The sequence below is a fragment of the Poecile atricapillus genome, chromosome 1 (genome assembly GCF_030490865.1).
Source record: "Poecile atricapillus isolate bPoeAtr1 chromosome 1, bPoeAtr1.hap1, whole genome shotgun sequence".
In the NCBI taxonomy this organism is placed as follows: Eukaryota; Metazoa; Chordata; class Aves; order Passeriformes; family Paridae; genus Poecile; species Poecile atricapillus.
In genome coordinates this window covers 67,855,844-67,879,974 of record NC_081249.1, presented here as the reverse complement: position 1 = coordinate 67,879,974, position 24,131 = coordinate 67,855,844, and the positions used below count along the sequence as shown (strand labels likewise).

The 24,131-nt window shown below is 35.2% G+C and overlaps 1 protein-coding gene across 4 annotated transcripts in view; it reads left to right on the top strand.

Annotated features, from left to right (window-relative positions):
* PDS5B (PDS5 cohesin associated factor B) overlaps window positions 1-24,131 on the top strand; it is a 100,015-nt gene that overhangs the window by 8,037 nt on the left and 67,847 nt on the right. For all 4 annotated transcript variants that reach the window (XM_058845047.1, XM_058845029.1, XM_058845039.1 and 1 more), the window contains exons 2-6: window positions 12,374-12,499; window positions 15,917-16,120; window positions 20,639-20,725; window positions 20,824-20,921; window positions 22,019-22,145. In XM_058845047.1, coding sequence (XP_058701030.1) covers window positions 12,392-12,499; window positions 15,917-16,120; window positions 20,639-20,725; window positions 20,824-20,921; window positions 22,019-22,145 — 624 coding nt within the window. In that variant the 5' untranslated portion in view covers window positions 12,374-12,391. The remainder of the gene's footprint in view (window positions 1-12,373; window positions 12,500-15,916; window positions 16,121-20,638; window positions 20,726-20,823; window positions 20,922-22,018; window positions 22,146-24,131) is intronic.

Below are 24,131 nucleotides of genomic sequence, written 5' to 3'. Positions count from 1 at the left end.
GCTGTCAGCAGGATTTACCAGATGTGTTTGTTAGTCTGGTTTGGCTGTGTTAACCTTCTAACTTCAGGGGAAAAAGGAGAGAGAGCAATGAACAGTTCTTGTGTGTGCATGAACAGGTCTTGTACCTTAAGTAATAGGTAGAAGCTCTCTGAACTGTTGTATCATGATTGTATGCTTACAGTCGTAGTGCGAGCAGCTGTGTTTATTTATTAATAATTTAAATTTGCCTCCTTTCAGTTGAAAACCTTGCCCTTTTAAAATGAATAACCATTTTTTTAATATAGGTGTTACTTGTGTCCCAGTGGTTTCTATTTATGGAACACAATATAGTGGGGGGTGAACACAATTTTTCATCATTGTTTTTGATTTGATTTTTTGTTAATGCTCTCCTGGGTAGGAGGAGAGGTCTTCTTGGGGTGTGGGTTACAGGGTACTGTAAGGCCAATCTAGTAAAACAAGGTCCATGTCCATGGTGCACAGATCTGAGCCTGACATAAGCACAGCCAGCATAATGATACATGCCATGAGTTTGTCTGTCATTGTGTAGCAAATGTGGCATAGAATCATAGAAATTCTCAAGCTGAAAGGAACTCCTAAGAGTCATTAAGACCAACTGCCTGCTCTACACAGGGCTACCTAAAACTAAATCATATAATTCAAAGTGTTGTCCAGATTCTTCTTGAACTCTGACAGGTTTGATGCCATGGCTATCCCTGGGGTGATGATCAACTGTCAGTGAAGGACCTTTTTCCTAAGGTCCAATCTAAACTTCCTCCAGTGCTGCTTCATTCCATCTCCTTGTGTCCTAATGAGAGTGATGAGATGCAACTGAAGGATAACTAAATATTAAACATGAACTTGAAAACAGAAAACAAACCAGAGTTTGGAAATTTACTATCAAGAAAGTTGTCATAGCTGTACATATGCTTCTGTTTATACAAAAACCAGGATTAAAATATACTAAAATGTATGTAAATTTCTGAAAGTGGGATACAAAGAAGATAGAGACAGACTCCACTCAGTAGTGCCTAGTATCCAGGGTCAGTGTGCGCAAACCGGAACACAAGAGATTTATTCTGAGTGTTTTCACTGTGTTGGTGGTCAAGAACCAGCACAGATTGCTCTGGACTTTTGCAAGGTCACGATCTTGGGAGGTCCTCAGAAGCCACCTGGATGCACTCCTTGGCAAGCTGGTTTTAGGTGACCCTTCTTCATCAGGGAAATGCAACCAGGCAACCTCCAGAGTTCCCTTCAAACCTCGACCTTTCTGTGAAAATTCAAGCCCATTCTATCCATAGGGCTAAATAAAGGATGAATAATTGTATCAGAAAAGTTACAGGAGTCAATATGTTATTATCAGAGAACTTTGACATTGGTTGAGTGTTGAGGTAGGTGTCAAAGGTAAGTTAAGGCTTAAAAGAATATTCAGCTTTTTTTTTTAAAGTGATCTTACTGATAGATCTGTATGTGACAATAGGTGACTAGACTGCAAAACTTCTGGTCCTTGTGGTCTTATAATGCACTAAGTTCACCTGATTGTAATGAGTCTTCATCTAATTGCTTTGTGATCAGTTATGGGTTTTTTTCTGTCTTTGGGGATACATTTGTCTTTTTTCAGTCTGCTTTTCTGTCACAGTTTTGCAAAAAGCAAAATAAAATGTTTAAGCTGGGAAGAAAAGCTGAACTGATAGAAGCCATCTGGGTAGACAACTTCTATTAGTAAAACACCCACCTAACTATGTTTTTGTTATTAAGATTGCTATATGCAGTTACAATATAAATGTCTGTTTATATTTCATATTGACTAGGAGTGGATGCACTGTTCTGTAGAACAACATCCGACTTTGCAGTTGAATACCCAGACTTTCTTTTAGGTCTTAGAGTTCAATCCATCCCACTAGCATTCTTTGTTTGATCTATATTAATTCTGTATCAAATGTTTTGCAGTAGGATGTAAAGCATTTAATTTTGTATTTTTTAACGTTATATGCAACGTTAGGAATGAAAGTGTATCTCATTTAGGTGTATAAATTCTGACTTGTTACAAAACTAAGTTTGTATTGGTTGATCATTGTGCAATTTTACATGTAATTTTGCTTTTGTGGTAGCATACTAGTATTTATTATTATTATTTTAGTTTATTTGCTTATTTTATTTATTTTTAGTATTTTATTTTGTTTTTTTCAGTATTCTTTGTGTTGGTTTTTTTTTACTTGGGGGGATATTTGTTTAATTCTTACCAAAACCCCTCAAAACAAAACAAAAAACCAACAAGGTTTCATGCTAAGACTCAATAAGGCACTCTTAACCAAATAAATGATATGCTAAAATAATACCAACTGTTGTTTCCTCCCAAGGGGCAACATAGAGGTTAAACTTGATTTGTGCCTGATGTGTGTGTTGTAGTTGTCTTCCACTTCCTGTTATGTTCCCCTTATTTTCCTCATGGCTTCCATGGCATTCTTGAGTGGGATTTTTCTCCACTTGAGTATTACAGCTGTTAATCATTTGAAATTATGTAATGCAAGGTATCTGAGGTTTCTATGACTGCTTTTTGTTACTTTGTCTTGAAAATAGTTAATGTAAAGGAAAATAATAATTCCTTCCTCTTTTCCCCCATTCTTTTCTAGCAGTTGGAGGAAGGAAACAAATAATTCCTGCCTTACTAAATCTTAAAAGTAACTTCCCAGATAAAATACGGCTGTGTCAATAGTATGACCCTAAACCAGAAATATTGTGGAATTTTTATACCTAGACTGGTTGTCAGTTCTTCTCTTCTTTCAGAATACCAGCCTAAGAACTTACAGTGTTTCTGGTGATTCTGGGAAAAGAATGTTTTGTGGTGTTCATGTTCTGCTTTTTGAACATACCATATGAAAGCAAGGGGCTAATCTCCGTATACTGATCAAGTTGTACACTATTCTGTTTGGATATTTTGTTTCAGATACTGATGAGAAGATAATTCTTATATTTTCATTTGAAAACTGGAAGTCTGCCTCTCATGATCAGTTTTTCTTCACTGGGCAATTTATCTTCGACCTTTTTTCTTATGGTCAAAATTTTTTCTATTTTCTTTGGGTGTGATCTCCTGGTATTCGTATGATTTCTGCTGATTTCTGCCTCTTTTCTATTAATCCTCCTGACAGTCTCTTCTTGTCGCCTCTGTGCACATGCTTCATGTAATAGATATCATGGGTGCTTCTCCCAGTTTATATTACCTGCCTGATAGGTGCTGGTGGCTGCACAGAGAATTCCAAGCAGGTTCTTGTCAGTACCTTAAAATGGGTATTCGCTGTTGAAGTTTGGGGTTTGTGTGGGTTGGCTTGCTTGTTTGTTTGTTCCACAGAATCACAGAATGGGTCAGGTTGGAAGGGATCCCAGTGGGTCATCTGGTCCAACCTCTCTGCTCACAAGCAGGGTTCCCCTAGATCACCATTGCACAGGATTGTGTCCAGATAGTGTTGGAGTATCTTCAGTGAGGAGAGGAGGTTCTTGAATTAAGTTGTTTTAGAATTAATGCTGCAGAGAAAAATAACCATGAGACTATACTTGGACCTAGGCATTGGACCCCTCTTTTGACCCCTCTTGGTTTCCCCTTACAGTCTGATTTTTTTTTCCAGAGTAAGAGCGTATATTCTTGTTTAGATGTTCATATGAAATCTTTATATTTGCAAACATTTTTGTTTCTCCAAACTTTCCTTTAAGTGTTTTGCTGAATGACAATCTCATCCATCTCTGCATCCATCTGTCTGTGATTTCCAGTTTAATGCTTCCATAATAAGTGATATTTAGTGCAAGGAAAGTGCTAATTGTTTTATCACAGATGAACTGAACATGAACTGTCCCAGAGTAATATGATAAACCTAGAAGCTATATTTATCTGTGTTTTTGAAATTCTGACTTCAGCATGCAGATTTTTTTCTTAAGCTCTTAAAATATTATTGATATCAAACTAGTGCAGCTCTAGTGGTAGTATTATTACTTTTTTTGCTCTGCATTATTAATGGGAGGGCTGCTTTTATTTTCTTGCAGCATACTTTAATTTTTAAAGTTAGCTTAAGTTTTTTTAAATTGAAGGGTACTGCACCTTAGTTTTTAAATACCTTGAAAAAGCTTTACATTCCACAATGGTCCATGAATTCTTGGATAGTGCTCATGTAGTTGCTTTGGTTTGAAAACGTGAGGTTAGTAAGTGTTCACACAATAACTTCTGATTAGATACCTGTTACCAGGTGTCACAGGAAAATTTTACCTGTCATTTCTTTGAAAAAGGGTATTCAGCTGACTTCACAGGATACTTAAGTAACTTCTTTCTTTACAGTCATTCCTATACAGCAGTACTTTATCCTTTCTGATTCTAGCTACTGAAGTGCAAATTTCTTTTAGTTTTTGGTTTTTTGTCAGTTTTTTTATTTATTTTGTAGTTTGATTTTTATTGTTAAGCTTATTTACAGGAGATATCTCCATTTGTCTGTCTTTATTTTTGTACTTCCTGGTCTTTGTGGTAGAACTGTCCTGTTTTGGGGGCTCTAATAACTACTTACAACTTTACTAATTAGTTGTTGGAGTTTACTTAGTAGTATAAAAACTTTTCTTGCACCCCAATCAAGGGTAGAAAAGCTTCAAGCTTATTTTTGTTCCTTTGGCATGGGCATTGCCTGTAACCCCCCTGTTGGAGTTGTGTACACCACCAAATCACTTCTGTTTGAACATTCGGAAGACTGGTCATAGTTTGTCTTTTCATAAGATTTTGTTTAGTATGGTTGCATAATGTGACCACCTAAGGAATGTTTTCCCTAGTACTTGGCTAACTGACAAATATATTGCAGATGTCTATTTCATTAAAATCATATTTAGTCAGTCTACAGTCTTCTTTCTCTGTCAGATTTTTTTTACTATCGCCTTCCAGTTTTCATCTCTTTGTAATTTCTTTTCCTGCAGCCATGCACAGAAATAAGCCATTTTAATTCCTACAGTCCCTTTTACTTAGTCTTGAGTAGAAGTATGAAAGCAGAGATCCCACATTAATAAGTCAGTTTTATTTTTCTTTAGGTTGTTGAATAGTTTAATGGTGAATTCTTCTATATAGTTTCTAATATTTTTTTTTAAACCAAGTGTGTTTCAGTGAAAATACTGTTTCATAAATGGCAGGAAAAAAGAGACAGTTTTATTAAAAGAAAAATGACAACAATAACATCTGGAAAAATGCTGAAACTTAAAGTTGGGTCACTTAAATTTTGTGGAAGCTGCAAGTGTTTGCAACACCACTGGAGAGAGCTGTGTGCTGAGATAAGGTCGTACTGAATACTTTCTACTTACTAAACCTTTAGGAGGCTTTCTTTAATGAAGTTTGAAAAAAATCTTATCAGTGGAAGTGGGGACTTGCCTGGGATCATTTGCTAATTGATTGCAACTCTGTTTAAGTTGCTGGAGACCCTTTCGTGCGCATGTGCTGATTTTGGTATCATGTCTTAATCTTTTCTTCTTTGTTATTTTCCTGAATCTTCCAAATCCTCTCTACATTATGATGATGATGTCTCTTCTTGCACAGTTACCACCTGCACATCTTTTAATTTTCCACAAAGTGCTGACTTGATATGTTAATAAAAAAACTTAAAGCGCTTCGCTGTATTTTCTAGTGTAAGTTTGAAAAAGTATTTCCTAATTTAAACAGGTATTATTACTTTGTATGATTGTCAAAGAACTGCCATTAATGGCATTCTGTAATGAAACCCAGTACTCTTTATGTCATTTGTTGGACTGAGAGTGTTACTTTCACCTTACAATTTGGGTCTTCGTTCCAGAAGACATTTGATTAGTGGCTTCTGTAAGTTCTTCCTATATCAGTCCTTACTATGCTGCCTTACAGAAATGGGAAGCTAGCATTTTATTGATATTCTGGATAATATGAGTATTTTGATTTAATGGTAGTTAAATAAACAGTATAACGGGATACATTTCTAAAAGAGGATGAAAAATATTAGTCTAGTCATTATACCTGAATCAGTATGAAAAATGACCAGGATTTACATAAGCACCCTTGGTCCAACATACTAAAGTTTTCTGTTTTATTCAACAGCAGAAAATTAACTGCCAAATGTCATCTTGGAGTGGCTTTTTACAGCCAAGTTATAACTTCTTAGCAGTGGATACATTATGGAATTAGATTTAGTTTAGTGGCAGTTGGATGATGCCAGTCTCTAACACCTAAGTCACTTCTCACCTTGATCAGTTGCTGTCAGTCAGCTCTGTGCCAGCAGGAATTTACCAGGAGGTAAAGAATTTCTGTAAATTACTTAAATTGTTATATTATCTGTGTTTTATTAATAATACTGATTGAAGTAGAAAGATGCCTGCTTCTTCCACTTTGTTGCTGAGTAATTTCTTATTGATATCTTGTTGAATCTTTTGTGGTAATTATGTCTGGACAAATTTTTTCACGTGTCCTGTGTTGAAACAAAGAGTGATCTTCAAGCACTTGTCATGGTTTATATTAATTCATAGAGGGATGCTACCCTGTATGGAGCGTGCAAAAATAAAAAAAATGTAAATGTATAAATAATAAAAAGAAATTACAAACTGTGTGTTGAAAAAGAAATAGGGCTTTAGAGTGAAATCTGTAGTGTGATTTATGAGATGGAAAAGGTTTTGCTTCCTTGCATTATCCCATGAGATAATTTAGGAAAATGTTTTTGCATCTCCTAAACTGTTTTAGTGTTGTTGATGGAATGGCCTGTGACAGTGAGAGGCCACTGGTCATCCTGCTTCGTTGTGGAGAAAGTGTTGATGAATGTTTGCCAGTCCTTTTTTTGGCTACACTTTATTGTGGGAATAATGCGAACTGTAGAAATGCATATTTAGTTCTTTACACATTCAAATTCTTTTCTGTGCCAACCACTTACTAAATTCACTTGAGCTTCTAATACCTTTGTGAATATGAAGACAGTGTTATTCTCACTGGCACATTGAAAAATGTCTTTCAAACATAGATTTAAAAGTATATTTATTAGTCTACATAAATTTGATGTGTATTTTCTTGGATTTTATATAGATTATTTTAAAATCATCTCAAAAATAGTTATATAGATAATTATGTATATTCAGTGAAAGTTCTGAAAAATAATAATGATGATATAATTTGCTAAGTTCATCATTGTTTCTGGTGATCTTCTAAGTCCTCATGTTTGGATTCTGGATTTTAAAGAGGAAGTGATAGTAATTCAGGAGACAGACTTGAAGGAATATAAGGCTGATTTGCTAAAGTCTGCTTCATCACTTGGGTAAGACTTCTACAAAACTATCTGGAGGATGAGGATTTAAACACATGTATAGATCTCTGGAAAGTCGCTGTTGACACATGATGACTTCATGTGTGTTAAGGCACAGTTTGCTTAATGATTAGCACAGTTAATTAAATTGCCATAGGCAATGTAAACTGTCAGCCAAACAAAATACAATTAAATGGAGTGTGGTTTAAGTCTTCCAGTTAGATCATTGACTTAACATCCTTTAATGATATTTATTGACCTATGAAGTATATTTGCATAGGTACTTAATATGCAAGATATCAATCCATGTTTTATTTGCATAATCACAATCCATATTTTAAAGTTTTGAACAAGTAGTATATGTGAAGTTGAGCTGTTCATAGAGTTATCTACTATATAGAAAACATCTGAATGTTTTAATAATATAATGACCAGTAGACTTATCTGGAACTGAGTAGCAATTGGATGCTGCTGATTATGTACAGAACTCGTGTGGTTTATTTATTTGATCTTGACTAAATTTTGGCCTTGGTACTTATTACTAATTAACTCTGTTTAGATTAATGGATTGTTACCATTTGTGGTCTGGCTGATTATCATAGTTTTACATTATATGTGATCTTTTGGTTTTTGTCACAAGAGGTGAATGACTTTTTAATCCATCCAATAAATGTACCTTCCACTTTTGGTCGTTTTTCCATGCTTTAGTTTTCCTGTTGTCATTGCACGAAGAGTATGCGTTTTGTCATATTTCTTTTCTCTGTACTAGTTTCTTCCACCCCACCTCCCTTATAACTTAGTTTTTAATTTGTCATGCTATTTTATGCATACTATTTTTCAATATACTTCTACAGACTTGCTCTTCGTTCCTGACTTTAGGTCTTTGAGAAATTATAATTGCAGTGTTGCTTCTGTGTTGAAAGAAGTAGTTCCTAGATATCTTGAGTCTTACTGTATCATCTCCTTCTGTACAAAGAGTAGGGTTGGTATTTTAAATGCTCTATTAGCTTAAAATAGATTTATTTTCTTCATAGTTTTTGAAGACTTAACTTACAGTACTGTTTAATATAACTGAAAAAAACAATGCCTGATCGAATCATGATTTTTACTATTTGTTAGGACTGGAATTTGTTTATTAAGTATTCAAGTCTCTTGTGACATCTATCCTCATATAACAGCAGAAACAGTGTGCATCCTGAAGTTTAGTTTGTGTGTTTGGATTATGCATGGCACAAAGCATTTCATGGTCTGAAGTGTTTTCTTTCCTTAAGAAAGGCATCTATATGAACTTTTTCCTTCTTCATAGAATTGTTAAGGTTGGAAAAGACCTCTAAGATTGTTGTCCAGCTGTTAACCCAGAACCACTGTGTTCTCCACTAAACCACATCCCCAAGTGCTACATCCACTTACCTTTTAAGCCCTGCAAGGGATGGTGATTCTACAGCTTCCCTGGGAAACCTGTTTCAATGCCTGACCACTCTTCTGGTGAAGAAATCTTTCCTAATGTGAAATTTAAACCTCCCCTGATGCAAATTGAGGCCATTTCCTCTTGTGTTGTCATACATTACTTGGGAGAAAAGACCAATCCCTACCTTACCACACCTTTTTTCTGGTAGCTGTTGAGAGCAGTGAGGTCCCTGCTGAATCTCCTCCAAGCTAAACTACCCCAGCTCCCTCAGCCTTTTCTTGTAAGACTTGTGCTCTTTTCCTTCAGATGGTGTATACGGAATAATACTGGATTTTTGAAAACATGGTGGAGAACTTTGAAAGTTTCATTTGTTAGAAAAAAAATAAATAATAGAAATGGTCAGCTGAGTCTGTTGACTCTCAAAGATGCTTTCAAAGAATTTTGTTCTTTCCAACTGCTTGTCATCTTAGACTGTTTTCTTTTGCAATACCCTGGATCTCTAAAAAAGAATTTTAAAAGCTTCTTGAAATTCAGTCATTGGTATCACATCACTGGCTTATGGATTTTCATTTTCAACATATTGTAGATACAGTTGGCCTTGAGGCTGTTGTTCTTAACTGTTACTGTCTTCTTTTTCCATGACAGAATTTCACTGAAATAGCTGATGTATCTGTGACGTGAAATCAGAGACTTGCATTTGGTTAAAATCACCAAAATACCCTCCCCTCCTGCCCCCCAGAATAAAATCCTAGATTCTACTAAGTGTTCAACACAGATTATTTTGATAAAGCTAGGTATGCACGTCTATATTGGCAGTCCAGAAGAAGAGGGACTTCTAGCAGTGGAATGTGACGAAGTTTTATTTAGATAATTGTTGAAGTTATAACTGTTGTACAAGGGGATTGCTTAGCATTGAAATTTTTTTTAATGATAGGCTTTGTTTTCTGCTGTTTCTTTTTGTTTCAATGGTTTTTGTTTCTCTCAGTTTTAGAAGGTTTACAATGCTTTGTGTTCTATTTATTAGAACATTTTTAGAATTATTTTTGACCCTCTAAGACTAGATGTATTAATTCTGTAGAAAATCAAGTCCTATTTTTTTTCTTCTGTACTTCTGAGAGGGATAAGCTGTATCCTGTCTCTAACCTTGGCTGGCTGTTAGGTGCTAACACTGCTGCTCTCTCTCTCATTGCTTGATGGAATAGGGAAGGAAATAAGACAAAAAAGCTCATGGATGAAGATAAATATAGGGAGATTGCTTTCATTCTTCACTAACCTTGGTGTCTCCAGGGTTGTTGAATATTTTTCTCACCTTTCTTCCTAGTAACTGCTGTGTAGCATCTTTTGTCAGTTCTTAAATACGTTATCAAGAGGCGCTGCTAGTGTCGCTGATGGCTCGACTTTGGCAAGGGATGAGTCCATTTTGGAGCTGTCTGGATCTAGTTCTGTTGTTTGCTGAGAGAGAAATCCCTGGTCTCTTCCCACAGGGGCCATCCCTTCAGCCTAACCCACTACCAAAACCTTGCCACATAAACACAATACAGATGTTCAGTTTCATCCAGACCTTGGATGCCACTGAAGCTTGAAAGCTTGGTTGCGTGGCTGTTGGACATATTGGCTGCACAGTTCAGCTTGACTGTAATGTATGAGTTTCAGTCTTTGAATTATTTCAAAATGTGCTCCAAATGGGACTAAGTCTCCATGTTCTAATCAAGTTTCCATTGCATTTGATCTGATCTGACAGCTATCCACCACTGGAAAATGGAGTTTTTTTCCCCAGTTCCCTTAGTTCCTGTTCTTTCCCTTGTGTTAGCTTTGATGCTTGTCACATGCTTTTCAAAAACAATTAGGCTTGTTTTTTGAATTGGTAAGTTTGATTGGTCCAACAAAGCATCTGATGCTTTTGTACATTCTCAGATTCAGGAGAACAAGGCTCCCTTCTGCTGTGATGAGCTGTTAAAATGAATTTAGCTATAATATATGACATCATCCCATCTGAAAGGTAGAACATAATATCTATGTCAAATGGCAAGAAGAGTGAACTTAAAATTTCTGTGTGCTTTTGAGGAGTCCTAGACTTACTGTCATGACAGTTCATTAAAGAAGTATAATGAGAATAAAAGTGACATCATATTTTAGTGTTAGGAAAAGTTACTTCAATGAGTTTTGTTTCCTCCCAACTTTGTAATTGTCAATTTTTACTACAACTGCAAGGATGTGGCGCTGTTCCACTGCTGCGTATATGTAGGTGCAGAGAAGATGACAGAAGCTGAGTTGACTTTTGTGTATCTATTGAAATACATTGCATGTCATGCCTGTTGAATGAGATCTGATTATGTTTGTTCTACTCATGTTTTTTTTATTTACAAAAATAAAATGTGGTGTATGTGTTCTTTGAAAAAAAAAATTAAAGCTGATGTTAGCTTTTTGTTTGGTAAAAGATTAGGTGAAGATGAAGCAAAATCTTTAACTTCAGTTGTTTTAATGAAATATGAAGAATACAAAGCATGTTGATATGTTTTGGAGGAGTTGGGTAGATGAATACATTTCAAGTTTTAATTCTCCTTCAGTGTAGAATGACCTTGGCTTGGGGTCCAGTAAGTTTTAATTATGGCTGTTATGGAACATGCTGCTAGCTGATCTCTTCTTGTGGATTCTGGCAGATTTTTATTTCTGGTGTTATAGTTCCAAGAAATTCAAAGTATATATGATTCTTGTATAGGAGGTCTGTAGGAAGAAAATACCTTATTTGGAATTCACAGTTCAGAACAGTCATGACTTCTAGAAGTGGATCATACTTCTAGCTAAGTAAATAAAAATACCAAGACAATGACAATTTTTTTTCTTTTGTTATATTCTTAATTTGTAACTGCCCTGGTATAGTCTCTTTCTATAATCCTGATTGTCCCCACACATGCCATCTAGATTTTTTCACCATCTTTTGTATTGATTAGTTTTATGTAAGTAAAAATTTTAGTTCAGCTTCCTTCTCTGCAGCAATGAAACTGCATAACTTAGAGTGGATTACATGGTAGTCTGTATTTGCATCAGTTTAAAGGGACTGAGAAACCAAGTAACTGAGTTGTGCTCCTAGTTAGAATTTAGGAAGAAGATACCATTGCTAATCTGCAGTCTTTCACTTGAAAACTTGTCTTTAATGGCATAGAGGAAGGAATTGTATTTGGTCTGCTCTATTTCTGTCTCTTATTCCATTCTTTATCTATCTGCTTCTCTATCTACAAGTAATGTGTAACGATTAACATCACTGGTATTTAGACTTTTTGGAAAATTGCATTTTCCAAAAGAGTAAAGAGAATGCAAAGTCCACTTCAGATGTCTGAATACCCAACCTAGCTAGAATCTAGTATTATTACCAAGAGGTAGAAGCATATCATACAGTACAGTAAGAATCTTGATTGCCTCTCCTTAGTGTGAAGATCAAATACATTCTGGAATGAGGATTTTTAGCTTTTTTCTGATGTATACTTCTTGAAAGCTTTATTGTGTCTTAGGACAATCTACCTGGATATCAAAACTGTTGATGTCTCCCGCAGTATAGATTACTGAAACCAGTCAAAATATTGTCGTTTTTGTATGGATTTGTTGGTATATTTGTAGTTGGATTTTGTTTGTCAAAGCGGGACAGATATGGTTAAACATGAACTAGTTAAACAACAGTCTTGTTAATTTCTTTCCACAGTTCTAAAACCGTGAAATCATGGCTCATTCAAAGACGAGAGCCAATGATGGAAAAATCACATATCCTCCAGGAGTCAAAGAAATCTCTGATAAAATATCTAAAGAAGAGATGGTGAGAAGGCTAAAGGTTAGTAAACAATTGCTTGCAGACTAAAGTTTCTTGTAAAAGATGTTCAGTGATCCTATTACTATATTTTATATCTGAAAGGGTTTGGTTTTTCCTTTGGGCTTTACTATTTCTATGTGTAGAAAGAGAAACTTTGCTCTTGTGCCTTCTCTTCTACCTCTTTCTTGGAATGACTTGTTCAGAAAAGTTTTAAATGCATTTAAAAATCACAAGTAGAAATGAGCTGCATTAATTTCAAATGCTACTTAAATTTTATTTCAGCTACTTTCATTATTTTTTTATTATATTTTTTATTATATTTTTTTTAATGAAAGTTAGTACTTTCATTATTTTCCAGTATTTTCCACTCTAAATGAAAGTCATAAATTTGGCAATAATTTGGATACCTCTCAATGCATTCATTTTATGTCTTTGTGCTCTTTGGTTTGTTTATAAAAACCTTTATCCTCATTGTTTTAGCCTGTAATGTGATGAAGGTAGTCTTTGTTATACTTTAGTCTATATACTTTGAGTATGCTTACATTCTTTGATGTATTTCTGTCTTGAATTTCTTGACCACTTTGTCTGGCCTAAGTGTACAGGAAGGTTGGACAGATTTGGAATCTAATTTTGTTACTACTGTTCTGTATCTACCCCTTTACTCTCACAAAAAGGCAGGCCTGTATTGTCCAGAGGGAATGCCTGCAGCTTGGGCTTGCCCTGTGAAACTGGAGGGAACAGATGTAGGAGAGGAACCTTAAGTATTCTAACAGATGGAAGAGCTTAATTCGGAGTTTTTCTGAAGTTTTAAGGCAGTTGGAACTATGGGTAAATTAACAAAACCCAATAAAATCCCAGAATACAAGGATTGCTTCTCTTCTTCTTCTCAGTAACCTGTCTAGGCTTTGGGATTTTGGTTGATGGACTTCAGTGAGTATGTTGCATTCTATGATGCTGAATAAAAGACAACATTTATAACTTTACACATGAGTGATTTCTAAGAGAATGAATTCTTTGTTAGCATTTGCAGATTTTTTTCAGCTTGTGGAATTGCAGCACCACAGTTCTTACTAATCCTTTTCCTCCTATATCTGAATTTCATTTTTGGCCTTGAATGTCTAATTCCTTCTGTCATCTTGATTTTTCTTGCAGAATAAGAGGACTTTGTAAGATGTCTTGTGTTTCTTGTGGGCTGTTTATTCTGGCTGTGCATTTGTTGGTGCTCAGGCAGGGGAAAAAAATGCACAGTGTTTCTTTTATAACAGGTTGGATGATCCATGCTACACCAGAAGTGTACAGAACTTCAGTATAAACACAGTTGCAGGTGCTAAAGAACAATAGTTGATAAATGAGCGAACTGTTAGCCTCTTGATTTCTCTGACTGCCCAGTTCACATAATTATTAGGGAAAAAGCACGTTTCTGTGCACAAGCAGACATTCTGTTGTTTGTTGATAACAATATATTAATATAAATGCAAATTACTGGGAAATCTGAGAATAAAATGGAAAATATGCAGAGTGAATTTCTGTATTAGCATGTTACCTCAGAAAATTTATGCATATTGAATTGATGCCCTCTTGAAGTTTATAATAGATTTGGAAAGGAGATAAAAACTAAATGGTGACAGTTGTGAACTAGCACTGAAGACAGAAAGAAGGTGATAAACACTTGGAAATTATGAATACTGTGGGAAAAGCATTTTTCCACAGTTTCTTTTAATACACAAGAACCAAGTAATCATCTCACTATTTTAGACCAGCAGTCTATTAATACACTTTTCTGCAAGTTTTATACAAGTAAATTCCAAAGCTGTTTTCCATAGAATGATGTAGTAAAAATTAAATGGGTTAAGAAATATGTTTCGCATCTGGAAGATGAAGCTCCAGGAGTATAAATCATGGTGGTCTGGGTGTGATTTCAGACTCCAGAGTCTTCTAACCTATTGCTTTGCAGGAACCTGGAAAACTATGCTAAGATGACTAGCTTGTTTTCCTTTGTTTTTCCTTAAACACTGTGATGGATTGCTCTGCAGACAGGATGACTGATCTTTGTTGTCCTGACTTGTACAGATGTTCACATTATCAGGGAAAAACCACTAATGGTTCATTTCCAGAGTAGAAAAAACCCATACTTGTTGCAAGAAGCATGAAAAGACTACTTTTCATAGAAATGAAAAGAATTCTGACTTCTAAGTTACTTGAATTAGTGTGTTAGGGCACCAGGGCACTTCACATGGTTCATCTTGTGTGTGACTGGGGAGTACTTCATTTTTCTTGCAGTGAAAGTTGTGTCTGCATAATCTGCTGATTTTCTGTGCCTTTTTGTAAAAGGTTCTCCTATGTTTGAAAACTTAACAGCATCTGTGATCCTAATTATGCAGAAGTTTGGGGTTTTTTTTAAAGTTGGGCTTGTTGTTCCCTTACCAGTTATAGCAATTCTTTTTGGAGGGGGAAAAACCCAAACAAACAAAAAACTATAGCAAAGTAAAGTGTTTTGCAGTGTTACAGGATTCTAGGACATGGCATTATTATTCTTTGAATAATATCTCTTCCTCCACTGAAGAAATAGATGGGAGTTTTGGCTTTAATTCTCAGGATTGTGTAACTAAGTCTGTAGTTTCATTTTGTTAATTTTACAACAGTTGAACTCCTTAAAATAGCTCTCCCTTTCTGAGTCAGATAGGGAGTTGGAAAAGGACATAATTACTTTGTTATGTCAATACATTTCTCTCCTTCAGAAAGTTTTTTAAATGTAAGAATTCTCACCAACTAGCACTTACTAAATATAGCTTTTCCTGCTTCTGTTTTATTTAACATGTTAAATATTTGGTGTCCCAGACTGCTTTTCCTTCCTAACTTCAGTAACTGAATCCTAATAATCTTAGTGGTCATTTTAGTCTTGTTGGACAGCATCCATGCTGCTGAGCTGCCTGGATTTAAGTGCATTTGCTGAAAGTGTGTGCACTGCTTTGGGACAGTGTAGGGAATAGAACTTTCCTCAGAGAAGTAGTAGGCAAAAACCTGAAACTGAGAGAGAATAGAAGGAAAAAAAATCATGGCTGAGTAGTTGAGAGAGACAATTTTTTTTTTTTTAATTTTTAAGTGAATGGCAGTAACATTCTGTTGCATGTAACATGCTGTTGCACTTCCTTAATCGTCCAGTTTGATTATATGGTTTCTCAAAAAGATTTGGGAAGTCTACAACTAGGCTTTCAGTAGTTCTGTTGAGACTGAGGCTTGGGATAGTTGATAGAGGATTTGGCCAGGTCTTTCCTGTGCCCTGAAAAATGAAAACACTGGTTGCTCTAGTAAGTACTACTGCATAGCTAATAATGCTTCTGGCAGGAGTTGCACAAAACCAGAAAAAGTAACTTTTAGTAAAGATTCTGTTACACAGAGTATTTAATTTTATGTACTAATGTGTGTCTGTCTATTTAGATGGTTGTGAAAACTTTCATGGATATGGACCAGGACTCAGAAGAGGAAAAGGAGCTCTACTTAAATCTTGCTTTACATCTTGCTTCAGATTTTTTCCTCAAACATCCTGATAAGGATGTACGTTTGTTGGTAGCATGTTGTCTTGCTGATATTTTCAGAATTTATGCCCCTGAAGCTCCATACACTTCACCGGATAAACTGAAGGTAAATTAAATTAATCTCTTTTTTCACACCAGGTTTTTACACTCAGTGATTAATATAATTGGTTATGACTGCTTTTTCCTTCCTTTTATTCTTGTTCAGCCTAAACAGTGCAAAGTTTTCACTTGATTTTGGGATATGATTGGTCAAGTCAATTGTCCATGACATAAAGGGCTATACAGTACATCTTCCAATAACTTGCAGAGTTTTGGATTTGTATGGAAAATAATTATTTTACTGAACTGTTTTTGGGATTTGCAGGTTATTTTACTTTAGATATATTGATTATATGTATAGTTTTTATCACAATCTCTCGCAAGATACCTAATACCTTCACTCGGAAAAATACCCTCGCATCTCCAATTAAACTACCAAGAAGCTGGTACTTGTATATTTATAGATAAAGGTTCTATTGAAACAAAGATAAAGTACTTTTGTACAGAGTTTAAGGATTTTTGATGTGATGTGGAAAATTCTGCAATTACAAACATCATTGATCCCACTAGATGGAGATGGTTGTTAGAGAAATGTCAGGTTTGAAAAGGAAGTACAGATCTGACTCATTTGTTTCAGAAAAAGAAATTACATTGTTTTGTGGTTTTTCTTTTTACTTTTTAAAGTAGAAATCTTAGTTCCCAACTCTCAAAATCAAACTGTTTCCCAAGGGCAGTCAGAGTCTAGAGTAATAAACTGAGTTTTGGAGGAAATCTGCAAAAAACAGGTGAAATTGACACTGAAAAATGTGTGCTTTTTTGTCTCCCTGATTTAGGAGTGTGTATGGTCTTTTTTGTTTAGTTTGGTTTGGTCTTTATTTAATTTCACAGTAGGATGAAAATATGGTTTTGGTGGATGGTCTATATATTATCACTTAAGGGAAATCGCTCAATTTCTCATCTAGTGGTTGCACCAGTAGTGCTTCTTAATTAGGGAAACAGTGCAGTTTCAACTGCCATAGTACACCTTTTGTTAACAGACATACTGGAGAGATATCTAGGGATTTTTCTTAGTTCTGTTTTCTTAATTCTGAGTTAAGAATTATCAGAGGTAATCAGAGGTACAACATCTACTTACCTTACTTATTGATTGCACCATCTTCAACAGGGGATAAATATTATCTTTCTCTACTGTGTTATATTTAAGTCTAGTTTTCAGGTGTCCTGATTTCTGTTTCAGTTTTGAGTATGTTTTCATTTGTTTGTTAGGCTTAGAGCTTTAATTTCTCTCTTTCTCAGTTGGGCTAAGTTCCTCCTTAGAGTATTTGATCTACCAAATGCTAAGCTTCAGATTTCGTAGTGTACAATATTGGAAGATTTACAGTGCTGATCTCATACCTGAAATGTCAGAATACTACAACCACTACATGGACAGAGCTTGGAATGGCTGAGGGAATTCCACTGCCAGCACTGAGTTCTGTAATCTGTGGATTTCAGAATTCAGTTTCCTGGTTCAGTTTTCTAAACACATTTTGAGAAATAAAGAAAAGCCAAACAGTAGGGACCTTTGCCTAGGGCTGCTGGGGTAGATTTTTTGCAAACCCTTTTCCTCTGAACTCAGCTTTTGTGGTTGCAGGACAAGCTATCATAGAAATGTCGAAGAGTTCCCTCCACTTTATGACAGAGGTAAGAGGAAGAATGCTTCCTCTTGGGTTATATCTTGGCAGTATTTTTACCCAGTATGTAATATCAAATCCATACTGTGGCTGAGTCTATTCTTGTATGTTTTACACCAAAGTTAATTGCAAAGGGGAGTGCTGAAAAGGGTTCTTGAGAGGAAAAGGGTTAAATCTTAAGTTTTTGCCCTTGCTTCAGGTTCTGTGGATCTCTTTGTAACTTCCATATTGTGCAAGTGAGATGCTGAGGAAAGGGATAGGAATCTCAGGTTTCCCTCTTTTATGTGTATCATCAGTGTAAATCTCACATTCTTTGCTGATCTTTGAAAGATAATTGATAATAGGGATGGAAAAAGCCATGAATAGAATGAAAACAGAGCTGGAGTAGGTTTGCTCTGCTGGTTTCTCAAAACTTCTAAATTTGAGCCCTCCTTGGTATGTGTAAAGCCTAGAGCCCAAATCTAATTTTTTGGTGGGAAGATAATCTAATCACTTATATGTGTCAATTGAAAATTACTTGAACAGAAGGACTGTCTGCTTGCCTCTGCTGAAGTGTAGATGTTAAAAAGGGTATATGGTAGCAGAACTTGAGTTATCTGAAGGTGTTCTCTAGTGAGAGCCGTGGCTCTGATGATTACTGAAGCCATTTTGTAGTTAGTTGGCATCAAGACAGTGATCCACAAAAAAGAAAAAAAATTCACTGAAGTGTGAGCACTTCTGTATCTGAAGTCTAGATTCTAATACAGACTTGCTTTATGCAGTCTCATACGAAAACATATTGACCAGTTGTGAAATTATTGCAGTTGTTTGGCTGCAGCCAAAGTTTATTTTAGCCCATGTTTCGAATTTATAAATGCATGTTCAAGTAGTATGTTATGTGTGCTTAAAAAGGAAAAATGTACTTAAAAAAGGGAAAAGTATTTGGTTGTAGTACATTAGATACTGAAAATTAGTGAGTACTGCTGAGTTTAGTCTGTCTTGTTTTCTTTAAATAGGAATAGGAAAAAATAGTTTAGGAGTAAATGCTTACTTTTTCAAACTATGCTGTTACTTGAAGCATTCAGGTATTGGACTTAATGTATGCTATTCATTAGTGTCTGTAGTTATATACAGCCCAGCAATGAAAATTTTCTTTTGGAAAACTAGTAGGGTTTTTGAATCACATTCAGTAGGTAAGTATTTTATACTGAGCTGCGGAATAGAAAGTAAGATACTTGGTAAAATGAACTGATTGAGATTTACCTCTAAAAGTAAAGTTTAACAGAAATAATTAACATATAGAGCATGGGTTCTAAGATTAAGTAGTTTTTATGTTTGACATTGGTCTGTTTGTCACGTGCCCCCTTTCTTCTTCAGCTAATTCTTACTCTTCCTTGACACTCAGTTTGTATGTCTTCTAAACATAATAGAACCTTCCAGTGTACCTGTTTTCTATAAGACAGCATTCATTTTGGGACTGATGGCCTGCTAGGCACTAATTTTTAAAGGGGGGGTTCTTCAGATGAGCTTTTGCATGGGGACTGAATGCTCCTGAGTGGTTGGAAACCACTAGATGTGTCCTTTGTGTCTTTTGGTTTAAGTTCAGCTAAAGAGTCTAGACTGTGCGCTCTGTTAGGGATCTGAAGTATGAATAAGACAGTGACCCTTCTGATCATCCTTAACTCTTCAAAATCAGTTTCAAACCAAATTAAAACATGACTGTAGTTCTATCTCTGAACAGTGTGTTTGCTGTGCTCTTTTGCCAAGAGTTGATGTAATGTAATCTAGTACATGTAATCTAGTTCTTGATTTTACCTAGATCCACAGTAAGTGCTCAGCTTAATCATTAAGGCTGGATTTTGTGGTTATAGTGTTAGAAAAAAAAAAACGTATTCTTATCTTTTGTCTGTGTATTATTCTTGGGATACTTAGGGGAAATGGTAATTTTTAAAATGTTATAGAAAAGCCTTATAGATTATTTCAAGGATAGGCTTTCAGGATTAACAGTAAGGCTCTCTTGTATTTATTAAGGCAACTTTATACCTTTCGGAATTTATTTGATTTACAACTACATTGTTAGATGAAACAGCTATGGTTGAGGGTGTGAGGAATGTTTCTGGTGATACTTATTTGTAAATATTTTTATTTAATATAGTCATATTAATATAGTTGTAGCTGTGAATTTCCAGTTGTTAATTATCTGACTGTAAAAAAAAAAAAAGAAAAAAATTAAAAATATTCCTTCCTGTGTGTTTCCATTCTGTTCATAATTGACTATTTCTTCCTTGTAACCTGCTTCAATTTACTCCGTGTGAGACGTTTGGTGAAGGAGTCTTCTGGTGTGAAAGTTGATAGAGGAAACAGGAGGAAGTTGGTTTATTAGTTTTAGCAAGAGATGTTACCTGTGTCAGTATCTTGATGACTGAGAAATGCACAAACGATACGGAGTGAAGATATAATAATACTCTTTAAAGTAATATATATATATATATAATATGAAAATATATATGATAATACACTTTGAAGGAAAAATGTAGTTGCCTACTGCTATTTTCCCCTTCTTTTGAAACTCCATGTAATATGAAGTAAAACTATTAAATCTGTTGTACTGCTGAATAATCTCTTGTCTTCTGCAGCCAGACAGTTGCAGCTGTGTTTGTTGAGTGCTTTTCTTTCAAAATAAAAAACATTTGTTTCCTTAGGAAAAGGTTACTTTCTCAACCCTTTAAAGAAGCATGAAGTATTTTAAAATTACTCCTTGACATTTTCCATGATGTTTTTGTAGATGATCTTCTTTTGGATAGGGAAATAATGTCTCTCATTGCTGCATATTTTATAGTGACTAAATAGTACAAGTAAATTTAAAAGGTTAATTTTTTATTTTGAAGGTTTAATTGCAGTTGATAGAATAACTAGCACATCTTTCTTTACAGGATATATTTATGTTCATAACAAGGCAACTTAAAGGTTTGGAAGACACAAAAAGCCCCCAGTTTAATCGATACTTTTATTTGCTTGAGGTAAGGTTCATAACTTATTTCATAATAACTGTTAAATATAATCTTTCAATTTAATCTTGTATTAACTACTCCTTTTGTTTTTTCCCATTCCAACACAGAACATTGCTTGGGTCAAGTCCTATAACATATGCTTTGAATTAGAAGACAGCAATGAGATTTTTACACAGCTGTATAGAACGCTGTTTTCAGTAATAAAGTAAGTATTTTCACCTCAAATTACAGTATATTATTGAATGATTGAGGTCAGCAACTTCTAACATAGCTGTTCAGTGTGACTTTTAGCATTAATGACTGCAGTTTCATAATTTAGTTTAACTAAAGGTAGCAGAACTTTCGGTTTTTTCTGTTTTAATGAAACAAAACACACAGCACATCATCTTTTTTTCCTAAGAAACTTAGCTTTGGTTGTCATCTACTGCATTTATTTTATTATGTTCTTGAAATTGAATGGTGTAATATGCAATTCTAAGCAATTTGGAGGATTATTGGTGTAAAAACATGAGTCAGAAAGCAGTGGACACTAAAAGGTATTGCTAGAGGTAGAGGTTTGCCCTTTGCTCAAACCAGGTCAGCTTTGAGCAGATTGCCCAGAACTGTAGCCAGTTAGGTTTTGGGCATCTCCAAGGATGGAGAGGGTGTGCCCTCTTTGGGCAACCTTCTAGTGCTCAATCACCCTTTTATTTAAAATATTTTACATCTGAACGGTATGTCTTGTATTTCACCCTGTGCTCATTGCCTCTTGTTCTGTGACTGGATGCCACAGAGCGTGTGGTGTCAAGCCAGTCCTGCCCTGTCCTCTCTACTCTAAACATCAGGTATTTAACTTAATGATAAGTTCTTTCCTAAGCCATCTCTTTTCAAGGCTAAAAAAAAAATGTCAGCTCTCTCAGCCCCTCCTTCCATGAGAGCAGCTCTGGGCCCTTAATGATCTTCATGAACCTTTGCTGGACTGAGTCCAGGATGTGTGTGTCACTTTTGTGCTGGGAAACCCAGAACTGGACATGGCACTCCAGAGGAAGTCTTCCCAGTGCTGTGTAGAGCAGTGGGATATTCTGATACAATCTTTTCGTGGTAGGCACAGATACAGTCTTAGTGCAGTAGTGAATGAGGAGAGCATGAAATTTTAAGAATGATGGTATATGCAATCAGGGAATTGAAGTATTTTGATTTCTAAGAAAACTTGGGATTTGCTGATTTTATTCCTTGTTGTTTGGCATTACCACAGGGAATACTCTGAACAGAAGTTGTACTTTATATGGATATTACACTAAGAATTCTTGTTTTTAATTTCAGCAATGGTCATAACCAAAAAGTACACATGCACATGGTTGATCTAATGAGCTCTATCATTTGTGAGGGAGATACTGTGTCACAGGAACTTTTGGATACAGTGTTAGTTAATCTAGTGCCAGCACATAAGGTAAGATTTAGTGGTCTATATTTTGGTTTGTTCTATTGTTTTTTTTGTAATCATGATTTCTTGAATGTATATGTTCAGATATGTAGATCTAATTGAGAGAATGGCTGTAGCAAATGTCTCTGTATTATCTGGATTTCTTTTAGCAAACAAGTAATTTTAATAGACAGAAAATTCAGTCAAGTTTCATTGCTCTGATGTACTTGCCATAAGCAAAATATCAGTGGTCATAGTAATTTAAAAGGTTGAATGTCATATGAATTTAAACACAGGTTTTTTTATATCCCGTCAATGCTGGTAGAATGGAATAGAGAAGTTACATATATCCCTTGGAAAGTCTTTAATTCATGTAATGCAGTATCAACAGTTCAAACTAAGGTGCTGCCCTGAGTGGGAGGGAAAAGGTTGTTATGCCTGCTGATTTATAATTGGCTCTGTTGTATTTCAGAAGTGTTGGCTTGGTGTTATTGGTATGTTTCTGATGCAGCCATGGAATTAAAACTCTGCACAGAAATGATGGTTCCAGAAGAGCCCAAGGAATGGCTGTCTTACCTTAATGAATACTGTCATTTAAATAAAAAAGTCTCCTATAGATGAACTAAAGTAAAAACTTCAGAACTGTGCACATGTTGTGGTACTTAAATGTTTAAAAAGCTTGGAAGTCTTAACTCCTTAGTTCAGGAATCTAACTGTGTCCTTCTGAAATCTTATGAGCTACTCACTTGTAAGTTGTGAATGACAAAAAGAGACTGGGGAATTATGTAGGAAATGTAGGAAATCTTTAGCTGTAATTTCAACACTTCTAATAGTTTTTTTTTTTCCCCTTAAATAATATTCAGGAAAGTGCTAACTAATGTAGTTTCTGAAAAGTGTAATGTTAAAGGGTTATTAACAGAGAGATGCTATGGAATGCCTACTAGTGTGCCTTTACTACTAGCCACTAATTTCAGTAAATAAATAGCACATAAATTATTTTCTGTTGACAGTGAAAGACTAAATGCTTAGTATAGGTCAGTAATATTTTTTTCACCACTGGAGGTGTTTTAGCTGTGTCCTTCAAGGAGTCTAATACTTGTGTGCCAGGACTAGACTGAAATTTGTGTGGTTAAAATTCAGATTATGAAATAAAGCCTTGGAATACAAAAACCAAAAGCAAGAATATGCAAAATACTTCAGTTTGTGGTTTCTCAGATAAGAATCTATTGTTTCATTGTGTCATCTGTGTTCAACTTGATCTCACTGTACTATTTTTATGTTTCATGTTTAATAAACTGACTTTGAGTTGAGGAATTTGCATCCTGTTAGGATGTCTGTAGCATTAAAACAATTCTGTTTCATAGTGGATTTAAAATCACTCACTGAATATTTTAATAAGGGTAAATATATTTGGGGGTTTGCATTTTCTGCTGCTTTTCTTTTAATCAAAGTCTCTTTGGATAGGATGCTTATTTACAGCCTGCTTTCTAAATGAAATAGTTGTGTAATGTCAGACTGTATTCTGAGTGTATTTACCTTTATTTTTTTTCTATACTAATGGGAAGGAGCTTCTACTATTTTTCTGTTTCATCTCAAAATCTTCACGTAGTGAATTTTTATTTCAAATTATTTAGAATTTGGGTCCTCTACTTTCTGTGGCTACTGATGTGAAGTTGGAAAAGTGTAATAAATTCAGAATTGAGGATTTGTCCACTCTTCCATTGAGAACAAAACCAGAAGGAGATAAAGGATAAGGTTCCCCATAAAAAAAAACGGTGTCTTGGCTGACCTTACTGTTCAGCTGTGGGGGCTGTGGAAAAGGGAAATTGAATATTCAGACTGGTCACCAAAAATGGCATAAGGGCAGGCATTGGTGTAATGGTCTGTAGGGAATCCCCAGATTTCCCAGGGACCAGAAAATATTTTTAATGAAGTGGAAGGAGCATAGATCTGCTACTAGCTCAAGCTGGAAGATGATCAGATTGAGAGATTGTTGAATATAAGACAGTTATA